The sequence below is a fragment of the Mirounga angustirostris genome, unplaced genomic scaffold (genome assembly GCF_029215605.1).
Source record: "Mirounga angustirostris isolate CCGP_5_RB_7025 unplaced genomic scaffold, mMirAng1.0.hap1 SCAF_10, whole genome shotgun sequence".
NCBI lineage: Eukaryota > Metazoa > Chordata > Mammalia > Carnivora > Phocidae > Mirounga > Mirounga angustirostris.
The window spans coordinates 37805823-37828789 of NW_026991718.1; the positions used below are offsets into that span (position 1 = coordinate 37805823).

General features: G+C 46.4%; 1 protein-coding gene across 1 annotated transcript; it reads right to left on the bottom strand.

The window, feature by feature from the left end:
• Positions 1-6189: 6189 nt before the first annotated feature.
• Positions 6190-11605, bottom strand: SPMIP9 (sperm microtubule inner protein 9). The gene is made up of 3 exons (XM_045883740.2): positions 11579-11605; positions 10765-10857; positions 6190-7933 (listed from the first exon to the last, which is right to left on the bottom strand). Exons 1-3 carry the CDS (start codon positions 11603-11605, stop codon positions 7505-7507), a joined length of 549 nt encoding a protein of 182 aa, XP_045739696.1. The 3' UTR covers positions 6190-7504.
• Between the last annotated feature and the right edge of the window lie 11362 nt (positions 11606-22967).

Genomic DNA, 22967 nt, shown 5'->3' on the forward strand with positions numbered 1-22967 from the left:
CTCTGTGAAATGGGGGTAAGATTTCCTGTGTCAGGAGATGAAATGAGATTGAAGGGAGATACCATCTATGGCTGTGTTTTGTAAACTCTGAAGAATATACACATGTAAGGGCTGCTACCATTATCTGGGAGCCTCCCAATCCTGTTTCTGCAGCCTCAGAATCGGGGCTCCTCCCCAGGCCAAGGAATGACAAAAACAACCCTTCAGGATGACTTCACGCTGGGGTGGGGCACAGTGCTGGAATGGGGCAAATCTACAAGCAAGTGCCACAAAACAGGTGTCAACTCCTTGTCTTTTACGTTACTAATTGAAAGGTGCACTTTATTAACCTTAAAAAAAAATTTTTTTTTTAAGTTCATTCGTGCACATTCTTGTTTGTACCTTATGAGATGAGCATAATTACCCTCTTTTTACAGATGATAAAACTGAAGGTTTTGATGGAAGTGAGATTTCACGGAAGAAGCCTAGCTCCAAATCCTGTGACATTTGGCCAAATCGCCTGAGCCCTCGGCTTTCTCAGCTATAAAATGGGGTTGCAGCTGTATTAACTCCACGTTTACGGTAGGTTTTTAATAAGATAAGGTCTGTGCTGAGCCCGACTCGGGCTGGCACGCCCGGTGGCACCAGGGGTCCACTCCACGGCACTTGCTCCAAAGTCTGTGCTTTCTCCCTCATGTTGAGGTGTTTCAGGGGGCCTTAAAAAATGCAAGAGGAGTGGAGACAGATGGGGTGGCTGCTGGCATGCAACCATGTTCCGCCCCAGGAATAAACTGGACAAGAAGCTAGGAATCTTCTTCTGAGAATATTACAATGTCCACTGACCAAAACAGGCTTCTCCTGAATCTACTGATTAAACACAGTTATACTGGGGCACCTGGGTGGTTCAGTCTGTTAAGCATCTGCCTTCAGCTCAGGTTATGACCCCAGTGTCCTGGGATCGAGTCCGCATCGGGCTCCCTGCAGGGAGCCTGCTTCTCCCTCTGCCCCTCCCCTCTGCTCCTGCTCTCTCTCCCTCTCTCTCAAATAAATAAATAAAATCCTTTAAAAATATATTTAAAAATAAATAAATAAATACATTTATTGCACTAGGCCAGAGTTGAGACTAGAAACGTACAGGGGGTGGCCCAAACCCAATTTGGAGTTCCCACAGACGGGCAGTCTTCCCAAAGATGACTCCATCTGGTTAAGAGTAGAATTCGGTTGGCAAAGCTGTGGGCCATCCTCAGGAAGGTCACTCAGGTAACCTGACATCACCGGGTACTGAGAGCTTCCCCAGGTGGACACACAACCCTGCAGGGAGCCCGAAGCTGCCGGGCTAAGAGCTAGGAGAGCTGCCATAGAAAATGCCTGGAGGTCAGGCCTGGGCCACCTCATTGCTGTGCTTCCCCTTAGAAAGCCCTACCCCCTTCATTTCTTCAATATTTATTGAGCCTCTACTCTACGCCAGCTTCCAGGAGCAACAAAGAGAAATAAAAGACTCTCTGACACAAATACAACCGTAACAATTTTAAAGACAATAAAAATTAAAATGAAAAAGTTCTAGGAAGTATTGAGCTTCTCTGCCAGGCCCGAGGTGTTGGGTCCTGTAATCCTTACAGCACCCCTCGGAGAGATGTAGGAATGACAGAACTTGGGAACTCACAGGAATGGCAAACTTAGGGACAGGGGATGGTCCAGACAGGCTTTTCCAAGAAGACAGTAATTCAGCTGGGGGAAAGCAGACGAAAGGGTTTTCTAGCGGACAGAAAGAAACAGCAAGTGCATAGGCCCAGAGGTGGGCAATGGGGAAGGCGTGGGGAGCCCGGGTCGGAAGGGTCGTGCTCACGTGGAGGGCCAGAGAGCCAGGTTATGCAGGAGATGAGGAATAATCACATCTGCCTTCTGATCCCTGGGGCGGGGGGTGGGGAGGGTGGGGAGATATGGGGAGGGCCTGCAGGGGGTGCTCCTGGATGCCGACAGAGCAAGCTGGCTGAGGCAGGGACTGATGGAGGGCCCAGTCGAAGAGAGAGATTTCTGAGGCGGGCTCTCTGGACTTCAGTGGCTCTTGCCCAGACCCAGCTCAGGACCTTGAGGCCTCTCTGTGGGACTGGGTGGCCAGCGTCTCAAGTGCAGCGTGTTGGGGTCTCCACTCATCCTCATGGCTGGAGCCAGTCCCTCCCTGTGCTCTGCTGCAAGGGGCCCAGGCCCCAGCTAGCCTTCCGGCTGTGTCCCTTGGCTCCCATGGAGCCGTCCAGACTTGTCTCTGTGACCCATTTCAGATTTTTTTTTTTAATTTTATTTTATTTATTTGACAGAGAGAGAGAGAGACAGCTAGAGAGGGAACACCAGCAGGGGGAGTGGGAGAGGGAGAAGCAGGCTCCCGGCCGGCCGAGCAGAGAGCCCGATGCGGGGCTCGATTCCAGGACCCTGGGATCATGACCCGAGCCGAAGGCAGACGCTTAACGACTGAGCCACCCAGGTGCCCCGACCCATTTCAGATCTTAAGCACGGCGAGTCGCAGCCTTTGTGAGTCTATGATGGGGGTTATGACTTCCTGAACACCTCGGATTCAGAATCCAGAGGGAGCTCTGAATCCACCCATCTTCTTAGTTGGGCCATTGTTTCCCCCAAAGGGGTGGTTAATCCAGGAAACTTGGACATTAGGGAGCAAGACAGCTATCATATTAAAGGGCTTTCCATCATTTATGTAGAATAAAAAAGACATGCAACATTCTAAAAATGACTGAACCATTGGGGTTAGAATCAGATAAATCTGGGATTCACATTCTGGCTTTGCCACATGTGGCTTTGGGAGGGCACTTAACTTCCCTGACCCTCTGTTTCTTCATCAGTTTGTGAGAACAAAATAATGCATGTGATGTGTGCAGCACAGAGCCTGGCATAGGATGAGTGCTCTATAAAGGGTAGCTATTGTTAGGAATGTTTTCACCTCAACTAAATCATTTTGTGGAAGTAACTATGTGTTAAATCTGTCAGCTGAGAGTCCCCTGGGTGGCTCAGTCGTTAAGCGTCTGCCTTCGGCTCAGGTCATGATCCCAGGGCCCTGGGATCAAGCCCCGCATCGGGCTCACTGCTCGGCGGGAAGCCCGCTTCTCCCTCTCCCACTCCCCCTGCTTGTGTTCCCTCTCTCGTTGTCTCTCTCTCTCTCTGTCAAATAAATAAATAAATAAAATCTTTAAAAAAACAAAACAAAACAAAACTGTCAGCTGATCCACATGACCCAGCACTGGAAAAAATGTTATTTAAAAGTAGTAAACTTTCACTCATAGACACTCTTTTACACACATCGTAGAAGGTGTTATGGATAAAACAGATTCACTAAGGATTGTAACAGGTAAGGGAGAAGGGAATGCACACTGGTAAGAAAGCATTTGACAAGCGATGAAGAGATAAGGATCATTTGTGAAATTATTTAACTTCACCAGGGACCAGAGACTATACTATCCAACTAACAGACTTTCTCTTTCTCTCTCCTCCCTCCCTCTGTCCCTCCCTCCTTCCCTCCCTTTCCTTCCTTCCTTCCTTCCTTCCTTCCTTCCTTCCTTCCTTCTTCTTTTCTCTTTTTCTTTCTTACTGAGAGTAGGAAGGATGACAAGGATAGTGTGAATTAGACATGCTTATAAATGGCTAGCAGTAGTCTAAAGGGGTGCATCTTTCTTTTTTCCTCCTTTCCTTTCTTCCTTTCCCTCCCTCTCTTCCTCCTTTCCTTCCTGTTTTAATGTCTATGATGGGAAATTTCAAACACACACAAAAGTGGAGAGAGTAGTATAATGGACTTCCGTGCACCCATCACCAGCTACAGCTTTTATTTTGTCACTGATCTTGTTTTACTTATTCCCTTTTTCTAATAACACTGTTTTGCTACATCATTTTATTTATTTAGTTAGTTATTAAAGATTTTATTTATTCATTTGGCAGAGAGAGAGAGTGCACAGCAGGGGGAGCAGCAGAGGGAGAGGGAGAAGCAGGCTCCCCACTGAGCAGGGAACCCCATGCAGGACTTGATCCCAGGACCCTGGGATCACGACCTGAGCCAAAGGCAGATGCTTAACCGACTGAGCCACCCAGGCGCCCTTTGCTACAGCATTTTAAAGTAAATTTCAGACATCATCTCTCCTGTAAGTATTTCAAAATGAAGTCTCTCTAACATAACCAAAATCCCATCATCACACCTAAGAAATGATTCCTTAATATTAAAGATAACACCTGTTTAGAAAACGAGTTGGTAATACTCATTGAGAATATATCCATACACCTTGACACAGTAACTTTGCTTCTTTTTCTCCCTAATTATAGAAAAAAAGTTTATTCTGTAGCCTAACTTGCAAGAGAAAAATACATAATTGGAAACAACTTGAATGTCTAACAATAGTAATTATGGTATGTTCGTGCAAGGATGTTTATAAAGTTTGAGGTTGAGTGACAATGCTTAGAGTTAATGCCACAAAGACCAAGCAGGATTTGAAATTACATCTTCAGTATGAGATCTGTAAAAACGCCTATAAAAGTTCTCCCTGAACACTGACTATATCTCAGATGCTGTGAGAACAGTGTTTACTCAAAAGGTAGGAGCGTTATTAGTGCTTCTACTAATGAGGACATTGCTGTTCAGAGACATGGAATAACTTTCTAGAATACCCCTCAGCTGCTAAGATGTAAACTGAGGCATGGGTGGAACCCCGGATTTGTCTGGCTCAACAGCCCAAGGATCTAACCATTGTCTGGCAGCCTGGGCATCAAAGTGTTAACAGGAGCTGTCTCTTGACTGAGCAGTGGGATTGAGGTGATTTCTTTTCCTTCTTCACACCTTCTTCACTTTGCAACATTTTCTACTGAAGGTATGCATTTTATGTTAGAACAAAATATGTTCAGATTACATATTTTAAATTGTATATTTAAAAGTTAAGACAGAACATGTTTGGAACATGTCCTAGATAAAGGGCTAACATGGCCATGTGAAAAAAAAACAACCCTATAAATTGCTAAGAAGAAAGATAATTCAGGGCAAAAGATGTGACTCAGGGGTGCCTGGGTGGCTCAGTCGTTGAGCGTCTGTCTTCGGCTCGGGTTGTGATCTCGGGGTCCTGGGATCGAGCCCTGCTTCGGGCTCCCTGCTCGGCGGGAAGCCTGCTTCTCCCTCTCCTACTCCCCCCTGCTTGTGTTCCCTCTCCTACTGTGTCTCTATCTGTCAAACAAATAAATAAAATCTTAAAAAAAGATGCGACTCAGAAACCCAATGGCTAATGAGATAAAATAGATCTTGTATCTCACTAGTGGCCAAGTAATTGCACATTAAAGCCGAGATGAGATACCATTTTCTATTCATGAAATTGGCAAAAATCAAAAAAAGATTGATAATATCTCTGTGCTGGTGAGGAGATGGGAAGGAGGAAGGGGGCTGTTCGGGTGGTATCTATTAGCACCAAGCATCCACCCCGTTTGACCCAGCACAAAGCCAGCACTCGTAAGACTCTGTCTTGCAGATGGGGCGCCTGGGTGCCTCAGTCGTTAAGCGTCTGCCTTCGGCTCAGGTCATGATCCCAGGGTCCTGGGATCGAGCCCCGCATTGGGCTCCCCGCTCCACGGGAAGCCTATTTCTCTCCCTCCCTCTCCCCCTGCTTGTGATCCTGCTCTCACTGTATCTCTCTCTGTCAAATAAATAAATAAATAAATAAATAATCTTAAAAAAAAAAAAGACTCTGTCTTGCAGAAATAAAAGCATCATTTGTAAGGATATATGCTCATGAATTGTTATTGCTGCATAATTTGTAGGAAGGAAATTGGAAAAGCATGACTGCCCCCCAATAAGGAAATAGTTGAATAAATCAAGATCTATCAATTCAATGGAATACCAGGCAGCCATTAAAAATAATTAGACCTATAAGTAATGACTTGTGAAGAGAAAAGGAAGACGCAGAGTATTGTGTAGAGAGCCTCATTACTCAGGTACAGTCTCCTTTCCAGCAGCACCACGCACCTGGGAGCTTATTGGAAATGCAGAATCTTGCCCCCAGCCTAGACCAACCAACTCAGAATCTGCATTTTAACAAGATCCCCTAGGGAAGCATGGTGTATAGGATGATTCCAACGGGAAAGCCTTCTCATGTATTGTGGCAAAAATAGTCATCCATCCAAATAATCCTCTCCTTCTATTCTTCTAATTTCTCATTTTTTGCTGGGCACAGGGCCACCCAGGACCAAGGTGAATTTCCCAGCCTTCCTTGTAGTTTGGTGGGACCATGTGCTGAGCTCTGGCCAAGAGGACAGGACTGGTAGCGAAGAAGAATATCATATCTGTCTGTGCCCCTGAAAGGGAAGACACCTGTATTCCTCTGGGCGTTTCTTGCTTTCTGCTCCTGGGAAAATGTCAATAACTGAATGAGTCACTCTCTTAGCTTGGACTAGCATAACAAAATACCACAGGCCGGCAGGCTTCAACAACAGAAATTTATTTTCTCACAGTTGTGGAGGCTGGAAGTCCACGATCAAGGTCTGGCAGAGTTTGGTCTCTGGTGAGACTTCTCTTCCCAGCTTGCAGATGGCTGCCTTCCCCGCTGTGGCCTCACATGGTTGTTCCTGTGTGTGTGTGTGTATGTGTGTGTGTGTGTGTGTACATGCTGAGAGAGAGGGAGAGAAAGAGCTCTCTTTCTCTTCCTCTATTTAGAAGACCACCAATCCTATCAGAACAGGCTCCCACCCTTATGACCTCATTGGGCCTTAATTACCCCCTGAAGTCCCTGTCTCCAAATACAGTCACACTGGGGGTTAGCTATGAATCTGGGGGGTGGGGGCGACACAGTTTAGTCTATGGCAGCCACCTTGGACGCAGAGATGGGAACCACAGGAGAGACACCCCACCGTCCTCGGCCGCCTACCTCCAAACTGTTAGACTGGGAGAAACTAGGATGTTCAAGCCACTGCACCTCAGTTCCTAGTTCGGCAGCTCTACCTGCTTCCTAACCCACTCATACGTGGATATGGTTACAGAAGCTCCACTGAGCAAGAAGGAAAGTCTAAAATGATGCCCTGGAAATGGGCTACGGGGTGGGCGTGGTGAGCAAACTAAGTGTCTGAGGGAAGGGTACCCAACAGCATTTTACAGTCACCCTCAACGTTCAGACAACTATGGGAAATGAGATTTGTCCCGTTTTGTAACTAAATGCCTAAAACAAGAATCTTTCCAGCAGGACTCTTCGTTGTCATGAGACGTCACACACATTCCAGCCTCCACACACACCAGTTGTCCTCCCTCTCTTCTCCCCCCCTCCCCTCCCCTCCCCTCTTCCCCTCTGCCGTCCCTGCCTCTCCCCTCGGCAGGTGGTGCGCGGGTGCAGATGCTGTCCCGGGACAGGCCAGGGAACAAGGTAGAACACCCTCAGTGCTGCTGGAACGTCTTCCCAGGGTTTTATTTTCAGTCCTCCTGTCCCTTCTCCAAGTGCCGAGCGCGGACTTCCTTGGGGGAGGGGGGATGTCCGTGGCTCCCCTGAAGGCGCTCTCACCCTTCCTACTGGTAAAATGGCATCAAGGGCCCCCATCGGTTCAAGATGGGGAACTTGACTTCATGGTGATACGGACAGAGGCAGCCAGGCAGCAGAAAGTAGCCCTTGCCCTCCTCGGGCGCAGGCTGGAGCTCGGGCTCCAGGAGGCACGGAAAGCCGGCGCTCTGGCGGACCCGGTTGGGGACACCCTGGGCCAGGTACAGGCCGTGGGAAACGGGGTACACGGAAGGGCATATACTGGTGAACCTGCCCTCGTCCTCCGCTGCGGCCACACGGTCCTGATCCTGCGCGGGGAAGAAGCCGGGCTGTCCCAGGTCTTTGGCGGTCATGTGGGGTTTTCTGAAGGCGGGGTATCCATCCTCTAGCCTGGGCTTGGAGCTGGGGACGACCCTATAAAATTCTTTGTCCCGGAGTTGGGCATCCAGCTTCGCTTGCTGTGGAAATAAGTCACACAGGAATGGATGGCTGAGAGAGGTGAAAGGCGAAGCAAGCAAGCTTCTTTGGCCTCATCCAAGACAGAGCACACTTCTCTTTAGTTAAAAAAAATTTAAATTGGTTTTTGAATGGTGATATATACAACCCAGAGAAATACTGAAATAGTAGAAAAGGGTTTCTAGTGAAAAGTCAGTCTCTTTCCCACCCCTCCTCCTCCCTTGGATCCCATCTCCAGAGGCAACCACCGAGGTAAGCGTTTTTTCTATCTTTCTAGATATAGCTTATGTTTGTATAAACACACAATGAATTTTACACCGCCTGGCCTGTATGCAACTGATGCACATTATGATCCCACTCTGCATTTTGCTTCCGTTAAATTCTATATCCCAGAAATTGTTCCATCTTTGTTTGTACAGATTTTCTTATTTTTAGTGGAGCTACGTGGAGATAGGAAAGGATTTCTTGAACAAGATTTTAAAAAGACAAATGATAAAGGGAAAGACTGGTACATCCAACTATATTAAAGTAAAAATTTCTATTCACTGAAAAGGAGTGAAAAGATAGACCACAGCCTGTGAAGAGTGTTGCCATTTCTGTAACTGACAAATGAAACATGTCTATTTACAGAACTCCTACAAATTAAGAAGAAAAAGACAAGCATCCCAATAAAAACATGGGCAAGGGGCGCCTGGGTGGCTCAGTCTTTAGGTGTCTGCCTTGGGCTCAGGTCATGATCCCAGGGTCCTGGGATCGAGCCCTGCATCGGGCTCCCTGCTCCGCAGGAATCCTGCTTCTCCCTCTCCCACTCCCCCTGCTTGTGTTCCCTCTCTTGCTGTCTCTCTCTCTCTGTCAAATAAATTAATAAAATCTTTTTTTTAAAGATTTTATTTATTTATTTGAGAGAGAGAATGAGACAGAGAGAGCATGAGAGGGGGGAGGGTCAGAAGGAGAAGCAGACTCCCTGCCGAGCAGGGAGCCCGATGCGGGACTCCATCCCGGGACTCCAGGATCATGACCTGAGCCGAAGGCAGTCGCTTAACCAACTGAGCCACCCAGGCGCCCTTAAATTAATAAAATCTTAAAAAATAAAATTAAAAAAATAAAAATAAAAATAAAAACACAGGCAAAAGACATGACAGCCATCTCACAGAATAATAAATATCCATAAACATATGAAAAGATGCTGAATCTCATTAATAAGCAGTGAATTGAAAATTATGAGCACAAGAAGATATTCTTTCAAACCCACCAAATTAGCCAAAATTGGAAAGTCTTTCAATACCAAGTTGATGGCAAGGTTGGAGAGCCACAGAACAGACTGTCCCCTGCTCCAGTGACGCAGCCACTTTGGCCAATAGCGATGTTCCCTGGGACAAGCAATTCCCCTCCTGGGCCGGGGACTCCTGCGCCTTAGGCTGTGTAATCCGCATTGCAGCATGGGACAATAGGAGAAGTAGCAGACAAGTAAAAACCCAGATGTCCAACAGCAGAGGGGACAAATATATGGTGGCGTATTCATGCAATGTAATACAACCAGCAGAAAATGAATAATATATTATAAATAACATAATGTTTGGCAAAAAGTAAAAGTCACAGAGTACAAATAGTATGATCCAATGTGTAACAGAGCTCAAAAAGGCAAACCTCAACAGTTTACAGGGATACATACAGAGTAAAACTGTTTTTTTAAAAGACCCCCAAGGGAATGATTAACCCAAAATTCAGAAGAGTGGCTACCTCTGGAGGTGGGAGGAGGAGTGGGAGCACCGAGGGGTCCCCTGGGGGCTCTAGGGTACTTCTAATGTGCTATGTTTTCATTCAGCTGGCTGATAACAGGTACACTGGTGTTTGTTTTGTCAATGTTATTTAAACTGTGAATGTATATCATTTACACTCTTGTGTGCATGACTTAGGGCTGATGTACCTTTTAAGACGTACACACACGTGCACCCCAATGTTTATAGCAGCAATGTCCACAATAGCCAAACTGTGGAAAGAGCCAAGATGTCCATTGACAGATGAATGGATAAAGCAGATGTGATATATATATATATACAATGGAATATTATGCAGCCATCAAAAGGAATGAGATCTTGCCATTTGCAACGACGTGGATGGAACTGGAGGGTGTTATGCTGAGCGAAATAAGTCAATCAGAGAAAGACATGTATCATATGACCTCACTGATATGAGGAATTCTTAATCTCAGGAAACAAACTGAGGGTTGTTGGAGTGGTGGGGGGTGGGAGGGATGGGGTGGCTGGGTGATGGACATTGGGGAGGGTATGTGCTATGGTGAGTGCTGTGAATTGTGCAAGACTGTTGAATCACAGATCTGTACCTCTGAAACAAATAATGCAATATATGTTTAAAAAAAAAAAAAAGAAGAAGAAAGAAGATAGCAGGAGAGGAAGAATGAAGGGGGTGCAAATCGGAGGGGGAGATGAACCATGAGAGAAAATGGACTCTGACAAACAAACTGAGGGTTCTAGAGGGGAGGGGGTGGGAGGATGGGTTAGCCTGGTGATGGGTATTAAAGAGAGCATGTTCTGCATGGAGCACTGGGTGTTATACACAAACAATGAATCATGGAACACTACATCAAAACTAATGATGTAATGTATGGTGATTAACATAACAATAAATTTTTTTAAAAAAAATAAAAAAATAAAACGTACACATAAAGCACACACATAAAAGACTTCTTTAGCTCTCCTGGCATCAGATATTGTTCTAAATAAGTGCCCCCAATATCCACACATAATAAAGATGAAGTAAAGATGATTTCAGTGGGCGACTGAACAGAAGACAAGACCAAATAACTTCTTACCTCTTGTGGTGTGACTCTGGAGTATTTGTGCTTCCCGTAGTGTTGATAGTCAACCATGTAGGAGCTTTTGTATGTGTCTAAATCCACAGGGGCCTGAAGGGCAAGGGAGATTACAAAACAAGAGACCTCATCTTGCCATTCTTCCACCTAAAGGCATTCGATGGCTTCTCATGGCCCATAGGACCAAGACCAACTTTTGGGCCTGGCATTCAGAGGCCCCATGATCTGGCTTCTACTGACCTTTGCCATCTTACCCTGCTTGACTCTCCTCCATGCCTTCTGAACTCCAGCCTCACTACACTCCACTTTTCACAGATGCGCATGCTCTTATCTCCTGCTAGAAATGCTAGTGGTACTCCTCATGGACTGACAAACTCCTACACATCCTCCAAAACCCAGATTAAATTTCTCCCCCAAAACATCTATCCCACCCTTCTATTCACCTCCCCCAAATTAAACTCTTTCTCCTCTGCTTTCACAGCACATTTTGCATCCCTCACTACAGCACTTACCATGGTAATTGTAACTGATTTAATGAAGTATACTAGATTAGGACCTAATCTTTGGCATCTCTGCAGGCTCGAAGCCCAGCACAGGGCCTGACACACCACAGGTGCCTATTAAATGCATGCTGAATAAATAAGTGAGCCCCCAGAAAACCATACATCATTACTTTCCTCTGCCTATTACACACACACACGTACACACATTATTCCAGAATGATAACCAGAGGGAGCCCAAGGTGCCTGGGCCTGTCTGCTAAAGCTGCTCAACCTTGAGGTGGTCACAGGCGACAGAAACCCACAACACTCACCTGTCTGGGGTACACCACACCTGCCATAGTAGACAACCTAGACACAGACAGGTTGGTTAGCCCTGCTTCCACCACGGGCCATGAGAAGCCATCAGCCCCTCCGTCATCAGGGGTTGATGGCAGCAGCAAGGGTCAATGGGCAGGTGGACAGGGGTCCTGGGACAAAGGGGCAGGAGCAGGTCCCAGAAGGAATCAGAGCTGATGAGAACATCAGATTCACCTCTCAAGCAGGGCAGGGAGTGTGCTGGTAAATCTTTAATAACCACCTTTATGAGGCAAATAAATAAGCAGTGGTTGGTGGCATTTACCAGTTTCTGGGGTGTAAATGCTCCCACCACGGCCCATTTCAGGCTATCGACATAATGTCACTAATGTGGGGTTGCGCAAATGTACACAGAATGGGCTCCCAGAGCCAGGATGAGCTGACTCCAACACTCGGGTCCCACTGAACAGGGCTCTGAGCTGCCCTGGAGAAGCAGGCTGCGGGCTTAGGACTTAGAGGCGCCCTGATTCAGAAGCACCAACCATGTTTTCTAGTGGGGATGGGAGTATCCAAGGTGAAGAAAGTCGTGAGGCTCTGCTTTCCCAGCTGAACAATAGCAGCAGATACGTCCAATCCTGCCCCTCACTCCCCAGCCCTGAAGTCCTAGTGGGGAGCCTCACAGCTGGGCACTGGGGAGCAATCTGAATTCCCAGTTCTTGACTGGTTCTCCACTCCATTCCCGCGGAACACCGCCCTGAGCCTCACTCCATTCAGTGCGCTGTGGCCGAGCACGGCAGTTGCCAGACCTCAAATAGTCCCTATGTCCCCTCCGTTTTGTGCATGGACAGCTCCCCTCCTGGGGCTGGGACCCAGCTTCAGTGCAAACAGCACCTACCCCTCCTTCTGCCAAGAGGATGACGATGCTCCTGCCCTTCCCACTCCAGGTGCCCCACTGCGTGAAGAGTCCCGCCACTTTGTCGCACTGCCACACCTGTCCTTGAGATGCAGGCTGCTTTGGTCACAGTCCCTGGTTATTGTGATGGGTGACTGGCTCACCTCCCGTGCGGCAGTGCTCAGGTCCCTGGCCCAGCCTCCCACGGCAAGCCGCTGGCTTCCAGAACACCTGAGCCAACAGGAACCCCGGCAGTGGCATTGGAAGGTGCCGGGGAGGCAGGGGCTTGCCAATACTCTACAGAATCGGTCGTTTCCAGGAGAGGGAGGTAAACAGAACCCCACATGGATTTTGACATCAGACCGCGGGCGACTCAATCCACTGCACACCGGAGCCCCTCCAGGCCTCTGTTGCCTGAAAGGCTGGCTTGTCCTTCCTCTGTCTGTCAGAATTGCACCCTCTTTCACACCCTTGAGGCTGACCATGATCCCAAAAATGAAAAATAAAATAAGTGCCGACGAGGATATGGAGAAACTGGAGTGCTCATGTGCTGCTGGTGGGAATGCAAATTGGTGCGGCCGCTCTGGAAGACAGTACGGTGGTTCCTCAAAAAATTACACATCACCACAGAATTGCTGTACGATCCTGCAATTCCTCCTTTGAGTGTGTGCCCCAGAGACCTGGAAGCAGGGACTCGAACACAAACTTGTACGACCATGTTCACAGCAGCAGTATTCACAGTGGCCAAGGGATGGAAACAACCCCAGTATCCGTCAACAGGTGAGTGAATACACAAAATGTGATGTATACATATGATGGAATACAATTCTGTTTTGTAAAAAGTTTAAAAAATTTCTAATTCCAGTATGGCTAACGTACTGTGTTATATTAGCTTCAGGTGGACAATATAGTGATTCAACAATTCTATACATTTTTCAGTGCTCATCACTGGCAAGTACACTCCTTAATCCCCATCACCTAGTTCCCCCATCCCCCACCTGCCTCCCCTCTGGTAACCAGCAGTTTGTTCTCTATTGTCAAGAGTCTGTTTTTTCGGTTTGTCTTTTTTTTTTTCCTTTGTTCAAATATTATTCAGTTTTAAAAAGAAATTGTAGCACATGCTACAACATGAATGAACCTTGAAAATATGCAAAGTGAAATAAGCAAGACCATAAAGGACAAAGATTGTATGATTCCACTTACATGAGGTACCTAGGCTCATCAAGTTCATAGAGACAGAAAGTAGAGTCCCCCCGTGCCAGGGGACTGGGAGGAAAGGGGAAACATTTTAAGAAGATGAAAACTTTCTGGAAAAGGATATGGGTGATGATGATTGCACAACATTGCAAACATATTTAAACCACTAAATTGTATACTTTGAATGGTTAAAATGGTAAAAATTTTATGTTATATATATTTACCGCAATAAAAATTATTCACTTTCTTTAAGGGCCACCTCTTCCATGAAGCTCTCCTTGGTCTCTCACTAGATGCCACCACAGATTCCTTTCATTTATCCAACCAATATTTATTGAGCACTGTTTCGTGTTGAACGCTGTTCTGAACCGTGCAGATTCAACAAGTGAACAGAATAGTTGGGAATCCCCCCGATTGCATAGAGTTTACATTCTGATGAGAGCAAAACACAGAGTAAACAAAGTAATAATTGCTCAACCGCTCCATTAGATCCAGCAAATAAACAAAGTGAAGTCTGAGAGAATGACTGAGTGGCTCTTCAGGGAGGTCCGAGAAGGCCTCTTGCAAAGGGTGGCATTAGAGTGGAGAACTGAAGTGTAAGAACCAGTCATGGAAAGATCTGGAAGACAGGGCTTCTCAGCACAGGTCAGCAAGTGCAAAGCCTGTAAGACAGGAACAAGGGGGAATGAGGGGGGCCCAGGAAAGGAGTGGGTGAGGGCAAGAAACCAAGAGCAAGAGTGTTGGGAATCTCTGACTTTCGCCTTTCTGTAAGGGCATGCCAGTTTCCCTTTGGAGAAATGTGATTTGTGTGGTACTGACCCTACTCCAGCTCTAAATGAGTGTGTTGTCCCTAGAATAGTCCATCCCCCAGGCCACCGTGATTGATGCAAGGAGAGGCTCATGACCAGAAGTGGGCTGATAAGCATCACCCTCAGCTCCTGGCAGAGTCTCTGTCTTTCTGTGATAGTAGGCACTAAGAACTGTGGGAGCCTGGAGCTGTCTGAAGCCATTTTTGCCACCAAGCGGGGAGCCTGGCCACGAATAAAGTCAGTAGAGAAAAGAAGACCCAAGAGATGAAGACAGAGAGTGACTGCATCATGAGGACACTAACTAAGCCCCTGGATACAACCATGCCTGAAGCTTAACTACATCCGGACTTTGCAGTTTATGTGAGCCGATATATTCCTTTTCTTGCTGAAGCCAGTGTTAGTTGAGTTTATGTAACTTACAGCTGAAGCAGTTCCAACAAATTCAAGGTTGGAGAACTAAAGTGGTTACTTCTAACAAACTGTGGTATCTTTCAGGTAAAGAACTTGGTCTTGGTCACTTTTTTATCGCTCAGTGCGTGGTCACTTACATGCAGGGATTTAAGAAGTGCTTGTGAATATAATCCTGAAGGAAATGGCAAAGAATGGGATGAAGAACAGAGTGGCCACGGAGTTGAAAGTGGAGGGTCAGTTGGGCTAAAACAAGTGATTTTTGTGCCTCAAGGATATATTTTCAGGGAACTATTACCAAGTAGATTTTGGAGTCCTGACTTTAAATCCTGATACTTGCTATCTTCATGCCCTTGGGTAAATCATGTAAGTTCAATAGAAGTCAATATGATCATCTGTAAAATGGGTATGTAATATCCACCTGAAATGAATGTAGAAAGTCAAACGGATGTGTCTGTGATGGTCGTTGGTGTTCTTCAGGCCAGGCTTCACCCACATTTTCTGAGTTTCCACTCTCTGCCAGACATGGTACAGGGCCCGTAATCAGAGTAGGGAGGAAAACCAGCAGTAACCTCTGCCTTCGTGAAGTTACAGGGTGATGATAGATAAATATCTTATACAAGTGAGTTTTTAATTACAGCTGTGACAATGCCATGGAAGAGAAATGGGGTGCAGGGACCTGATCTGGTCTTGGAGGGAAGGAAGACTTGTGTCAAGTAGTGACATTTTACCTCAGTCCTAGGGAGGCAGGAGCATGCTCCGGTCTGTGTGACTGCTGTAGGGCTAAAGGGAGCTCAGTCTTGTGTGGAAGACAGAGGCTGTTCTGCTAGCGCAGAATAAGAGGGGCACGTGTGGCTCCAGGTGAGGCTGGGGGTGGGGGTGGTTCATCCAGCGGGGTACAGGAGGATCAGTGGGTTTTATCCTGAAAATAACGGGAAGTACTGGAGAGTTTAAGCAGAAGGATGAAGCAACATATCAAAAAGATCACTGGTGGACAATGGCCTGGGGGGAGGATGAGACAAGATCCCGGCGATCGGGCCACTGGCTGATGGTGGTGGCTGGGACAGGTTGGAGGAGATGGCAGCGATATGGAGATATGGGTGGATTCAAGAGGCGTTTTGGAAGTAAACTCTATAGAATTTAATCATTATCAGGAATCGGCAGGGGCAAGACAGAGGCAGAGGCAAGACAGAGAGAGGTATCAAAGATGATTCCCAGATTTTTGGGATGAGCCACTGGGGGTCGGTCGCTCTTTGGTGAGGTAGGAAATGCGGGCGGAGGAGCCAGCTTGGGGAGTAAGACCACCATATGGCATCTGTGTGGCCTGCGTGGCTTCCGGGTGGAGAAGCGGGTACACACCTGGGTAAGAGAATCTATAGCCCCGGGAAGAAAGCCCTGGACACTCTGGAATTGCTGGTGATATAGGCGGTATTTGAAGCTAAGAGAGAGGGTTTGCGGTATTTGGGGAGCACAGCCTCCCTCCCACATGGCCCCGCAGTGCGAGGTTGCCCTGAAGAACTTTCTGCTGGCTCCCTAAAAGGGTGCTCCAGGGCAGCAGGAAGGGAAATCCGGCCACAGGAGGGAAAGGGTGAAGGGGTCCACGTACTCAGTCTTCTTTCTGGTTTCCGGTGTTGTCGATTTCGCCGTGGTCAGGTTTCTGCAGAACCTCTGGGCTTCAGAGCGAATGCAGCAGTGTCCATGCCACAAACTGCAGGAGCCTGGCAGGGCTTCAGCTGGGCCACCCGTGGCCACACGTCGTGGGCAGGTCCACTCCGAGAGCCTCAGTGCCCTCATTTCTTCATTGAGAACTGAAACGTCGAGACTTCCTCCATCCGCACTACGGCATAGTCAGGAACTTTTGTAAGCTCAGCCCGAAGCCTGGCAAAACCATCATGTACCAGCGTTTAAATTATCGTGGTGATCCGTGTTCTTTTTCTGAAGGAGCACAGCTAAGTTTCTCATGGTTCTTGCTGTCGCCTTTAGCAGCACGCAAGGGGGATCTTTTCAACATTTTGTCAGGGATGAAAAATAAACCAGAAAGCAAATCCTGTTTGGTTTTTGTGTGTGTTTTTTTTAAGCCTAAATACAAGCGTTGGGTTCAGATTGTGTAGGTAAGACAAACGAAATTGCGCAATAGAAACTGCTAGGAGTGTGTTTCTAAAAGCATGGTTAGGGTGAAGTCAATGTTTAAAAGCACCCACAGAAAAACATTGCGTGGAGAGCAGTCCATAAGCAGTCCATACAAAGCACAAGGCACACCAATGGCTCTCACCGAGATCCTCCTCCCCTTCCTCCGGTGAGAATATTCACCTCTCTACCTTCATTTCCTTATGGACAAAATACATATGGACAGGGTGGGATGACAAAACTAAAGGAGAAAAATATGTACAGTGCCTTGGCATCGAGTCTGGTATGCTGTAGGAGCTTAATTATTGTAACATTCATTCCTCTGTGAGAGAATCGGCTTGGCTCTTTCTAGAGGGAAAGCTGGGCCCCAAGCTTCTGCCTATGCAAATTCGGCATGTTAACATTGTTAAATCACAGGAGGAAATTCTTTTCCCAAACCAGAAGCCTTCGAGTTCCTCCAGGCTTATATTAAAGGGATTACAATCCATTTCCTTCCTAATACGGCTAATGCGCTATGGGAAGCCCTCAGGCCAGGGATTAAAGCATTTACGCCTTTAATTAGGAGCAAACCTTCCCTTAGAGCCTGAAACACAAACAGCAAGTCGACACTACAAAGGCCTCCTCCCAGAGCAATGGGGATACCGATCCCTCTCCGGGAGCCAGGAGCCTCCAAAGGGCTTAGCAAACGTCGCCTTTCCCAAACAGGGTGCCTTAGTTGGGAGGGCCGGCCACAGAAATGGACACCCCTTCACGTGGAGAACAAACAAACAAACAAAAACAGATCCTCGGGGTTAATCAGAATCAGCCACTGCCTTACAGCTCAGGGCCGCAGGAGGGCCCAGCGGAAGGACCTCATCTTGGAGAGGGGGCCGGAGGCTAGATTGTCCTGCAGGTTCACTCTTCTAGATTTCCCCTGGGGACTCACACAACCGGGTCATTAGCTTTCAAGTGGACAACTCTGAAAATTAAGACCTGTTTGTGCCTCAGAGGGGTTTGTCCTCACACAGATGCCTTTGTCGGCCCCAAACACGGGGTCTGTCAACATTTTCCATTCTAGATTCATAGCCATAGCTGGGTCACCTCGTGCAGCCCAGGGACCACCTGCCTCAGAGTCCCCTGGATACATATTAAAACCTAGATTGCTGCTACAACCTTCCGCGTCGGAAACTCTGGGAGAAGGAGCCAAGCCCAGAATCTACCTTCACCAGAAATTACCATGATTCTTAAACTCACCTACAAGGAAACTATGACCGGGCCACCCCTAGCTCTTTATAGAGGAGGGAGGTGAGGACCAGAGTCTTCCATGGACTTGTACCAGTGCAGAGAGCCAATCAGGCCCCGGCCTGGGGCGCACATGGGTGGTAGATGTGCACAGTATGCGAGAACTGATACCAAAAAAGCCTGTGAAATTGTTAACCTGGGATAAGACCGTAGGGTCTTCTGCTTCATTTGTTCAACATGCAACCGTTGGCGGCCTTAGGTGAGCAAGGCGTACGTCTGTTGCTGCGTGTGTCCCGGGTGTAGAAGTAGGAAGCGGGCATTGTCAGGGTGAGAATAAAAGATGGAAAACACAAGGTTCCTGCCATGTAGAACTTGACAAAGTGGTGAGGGGGAGAAGGGAGGAAGTGCCCAAAGAGAGAGCAAGTACAGGTAGGGGGTCCAGAAGTGAGGGCCATCTGGTGTAAGAGGGGACTAGACATGTGGCAGAGATGATGCGACGAAATCAAGTCTTAAATGAAGAACCTCCTTTTGTCCAAATCTGGCCCATCTCTGAAGGTTCAGGCAACCCTCGACCTCTGGTGGGAACCACTTTCTGCCCACTCATGCTCACCCACATCCCTCCTCTCTGAACATTTATAACACTCCGGCAGAGATTTGTCACTTAATTGATGCCATTTCCGTGCCTTTATTTAGGTATGCATTTTTTACTTCCCCAAAAGACTTGAACTGTCTTTGGCCTCTCCTGAGCCTGCCAGACAAGGCTGATAAATGCTAAACCCTCCAATAGTGTTCTTTGGTTGTTCAGGGGCTTTTTAAAGGTCAGGCGCAGGCTACACACTGAACACCTTCCATGCAGGGCTAAGGAGTGTGGACTTTCAGAGGGGAGGCTGGGTATAGACAGCAAAGGGTTTGAGAGTCAGATGATTTTGCATTTGAACCCAGCTCTGCCACTTAAAACCAGGTGTCCTTGCACAAGTTCCTTATATTATCTTCTCAGTTTCCTTCTCAAGTGGTAAAATGGGGATTAAAAACACCTACTTGGCAGGAGAATGGACTACAATACTGTAAATGCCCTGCTCAGCGCAGCGCCTGGCCCCGGGCATGCACTCAATAAACAAGAGCGAGTGTGGAGCATACCGCTCAACAGGACATGATGAAGGGGACTTTTTAAAGAAGACCAGTGTGGGGGAAGGGCACAGCACAGACAGGGAGGAAGAAGGCAGGGAAGAAATGACAGCAGTGGGAGGCTCCTACCACCAGCCAGGCACTTGAGAATTGACCGGACATTTGGGGATAGTGTTAACAACAGAGCACATCCTCTGTGCTGGGTTCTGTCCCGACAGCTCCAGCATAACCCTACCATATAGATCCTCCTTACTATCCTCATTTGGGAAATGAGGCACAGAAAGGATTAGTGAATTGCTTAGGGTTCCACACAGGTATTAAGTGACAGAGGCAGGATTTTCGCCCCAGCTGCCTGAGGCCAGAGTTCATGTTTTCAATCACTGGACCATATGGCTTCTGCACCCCTGGAGAGAAATAGGATGGGGTTCTAAAGAGGGCATGCTATATGCCGGAATTTGGGGGCTGGTCTTTATTTCAAACAATGTCCTGAATTCCTTAAGACAGTGAAAAGCAGATCTAGAGGCTGGCATCCATACGGAGAGCACATGGTGTTCTCCGGTTGAACATAAACAATTTCACAGAATACCTATGTTGGACAAGACCACTGTGATCACGATGGATCATGACAAAAGCAAGACAACTGGATAATTATGTTTGAACACACACAAACCAGGAGCATTGTCCTAGACCCAAAAATGACCAAACACTGCCCTACCCCGGCTAATGAGCCTCCACTGCTTCTGAAGCCTGAACTCATTCCTCCTGCATGATAGACAGGACTTCTTAAGATACCCCATTACAGAGTCACCTGCTTCCTGAAAATGTCCAATCCACAGCAAAGCCCCGCTTCCTTGAACCCACCCTCAAATCACCAAATACAAACCCAAATCCTATAATAATTTTTGAAAGCATATGGGAAAGATGGCGGCATAGTAGGAGGACCCCAGGCTGGTCTTGTCCCTTGAACACAACTAGAGAACATCAAATCATTCCAAATACCCTAGAAATAAAGACTTTTTGACACCTAATTCTTCTAACAGCTTCCCGTTGTGTGTCTCCTCCCTCTTTGCAACTGGACAGAACCCCAACTTGTTCAAGTCCCTGCAGATTCCTGATGGTCTTTGGATGGAAGTCATTGACATCTCTCTGGAAATCCCAATGTTTCAGCATGCGAGCCATTTCCCAGTCAGAAGCAGAATCTTTGTCAGGCCCCGGAAAGGGTCACTGTCCTCATCTTTGGCTGCTTCATTTTTGTGTTTTTCTAATCTCTCCCATAGAAAGGGAGATGAATTCTCAATTGAAGTGAGGATGAGAATCTTATCAACACCAAAGAATTGTTAAGAAGAGTCAATACTAAGACATTAGGCTACATCTAGCCTGGTGACTGGTGGAGAGAGCTCAAACTACAATTCTTAATTTGTTTTATTGTATTGTTATTTCAGTCATGCTCAAAAACATTTTTTAAAAAATCCATCCAGATTATCAGCTTCTATCTATTTTATTACAATAAGGCTCAAAATATGTGATATAGGTGAGGGATGAGGTGCTCAGTGGCCTCATATCATACATTTTCTCAATAAATGAAGCTTACTATTTTTAAAATGACATATTTCAAAAAAATTAGCTTGTTTAATAATTTAAAATTTTTTCACATGTTTAGTAGAAGATCAGGTATTTCTCAGAATTAAAACACACAAATGGGGCGCCTGGGTGGCTCAGTTGGTTAAGCGACTGCCTTCGGCTCAGGTCATGATCCTGGAGTCCAGGGATCGAGTCCCACATCGGGCTCCCTGCTCAGCAGGGGGTCTGCTTCTCCCTCTGCCCTCTTCCCTCTCATGCTCTCTGTCTCTCATTCTCTCTCTCTCAAATAAATAAATAAAATCTTAAAAAAACAAAAACAAAAACACACAAATGACCAATAAACACATCATTGGAATCAAATCAAAAGGAATGCAAACAAACATAGGAAATTTCCATCTATCAGAGCACCAAAAAAAGTTTTAAATATAATTTGCAGTCCTGGTGTGAGGAAAACAGGCACTTCCTCATTCACTATTGTTATGAGTATAAGCTACCATAATCTTTTCGAAGGCAATTGGAGGTACCTGCCAAAAATTTAAATGGCTGTACCTTCTGACCTTTGGCAATTACGCTTTTAGATGTTGCCCTTACATCAATGATCACTCACGTGTGCAAAGATAGGCATGACATGTTCACTATGGCGTTGCTTGAAATAACAAATACCTGCAACAAGCTAAATCTATATCAGCAGGAGCTGATTAAATAGATATGGGTCCACCCACACTATGAAATACTAGTACGTCTTTAAAGAAAAATAAATAGATCTTCAGATGAGCTGAAATGGAAGGATGTCCATGTTCATGAGAAGGAGAAACCATTTCTGTGAAGATACAAAAGAATGATTTGTTACCCTTGCAGATAGCTGGATAAAATGCTTTTACCCAAAGGCCTGGAAATGGAATGGAAATTTATAACCTCCAGGGTCTCTTGCCCATCATAAATCTAAGATGCATTCTATAGAAGGGTACTCAGTAACTATTGGTTATTGTGATCGTTGATGATGATATGAAGATGAAGGTGGTAATGGTGAAGATTCTCTGCCCAAAAGAATTAGAAGAAGAATATTGTCCCTTAGAGACCTTACTCTGCCAGCAGTTACAGCAACATATTAGCAGCCCTTATTTTGTCTCTTAGGACCTCTGTCAACTTTCCTAAGTTCTTTCAAATGCCTTTTGGGCCGTGAGTCTGGGGTCAGTGGTGGGTCGGGCCATTTAGATGTTGAAAGGGCAAGGTGACCAGTAAGTCACACCTCTGTCCCTCCCTGCCTGACCTGGCACTGGCAGCGTAATCTGCAAGGGGATCTCCCTTCATGCCATCACATTGGAATGAAGTGCCGAGAGGAGCATCTTTCCTAGGAATCGTGCTGACAGATTGGCCAGTCAATCTGAGGTCAGCCCCTTCACACCTCATGATGCAACCTGGCACTGTGAGGTTGAGAAAGACTTGTCTGGTTACAAACACTTTCTAGATAAGTTAGTGGATCTTAAAGTGTGGTCCTCGGACCTCCTGAAGTGATTGCTAAGAACAAGACCTCACTGCCTATCTTACAAATCAGAATTTGATGGGGGACTGGAGTCAGGCATGGGAATCAGCATGTGAAACTCACTCTCGGGGAATTCTTTTGTACCCTGAACTTTGGGGACAACTGAGGAAGACCTTAGTGGTATTTTGCCCATAGGCAAGTATTTCAGGATCCCATTATGACTGACTATATCTTTGTGTGAAGCATTTTTGCAAGTAGTCAAGTGACCCTATATCTAATCCATTCCCCTGGTATAGAGAATAATTAAAAATAAATGAACCTTGATTTAAGTGGTCACCTCTGTTACATTCCAGCGATATGAGACATAACACCAAAAACAACAACATTAGGACAAGAAATAAGAAGACTTCAAGGCATATTGTGTAGATACATGCCATTTACTGATTCACTTAATTAGCATACATTAAACAGCTCAGAGCAATATACAAAAATTTGTAACGAAAAAATAAAAAGTTTTAAAACTTGGTGAAATAAAAGAACCTGTCTTCAGTTCCCAGAAATTT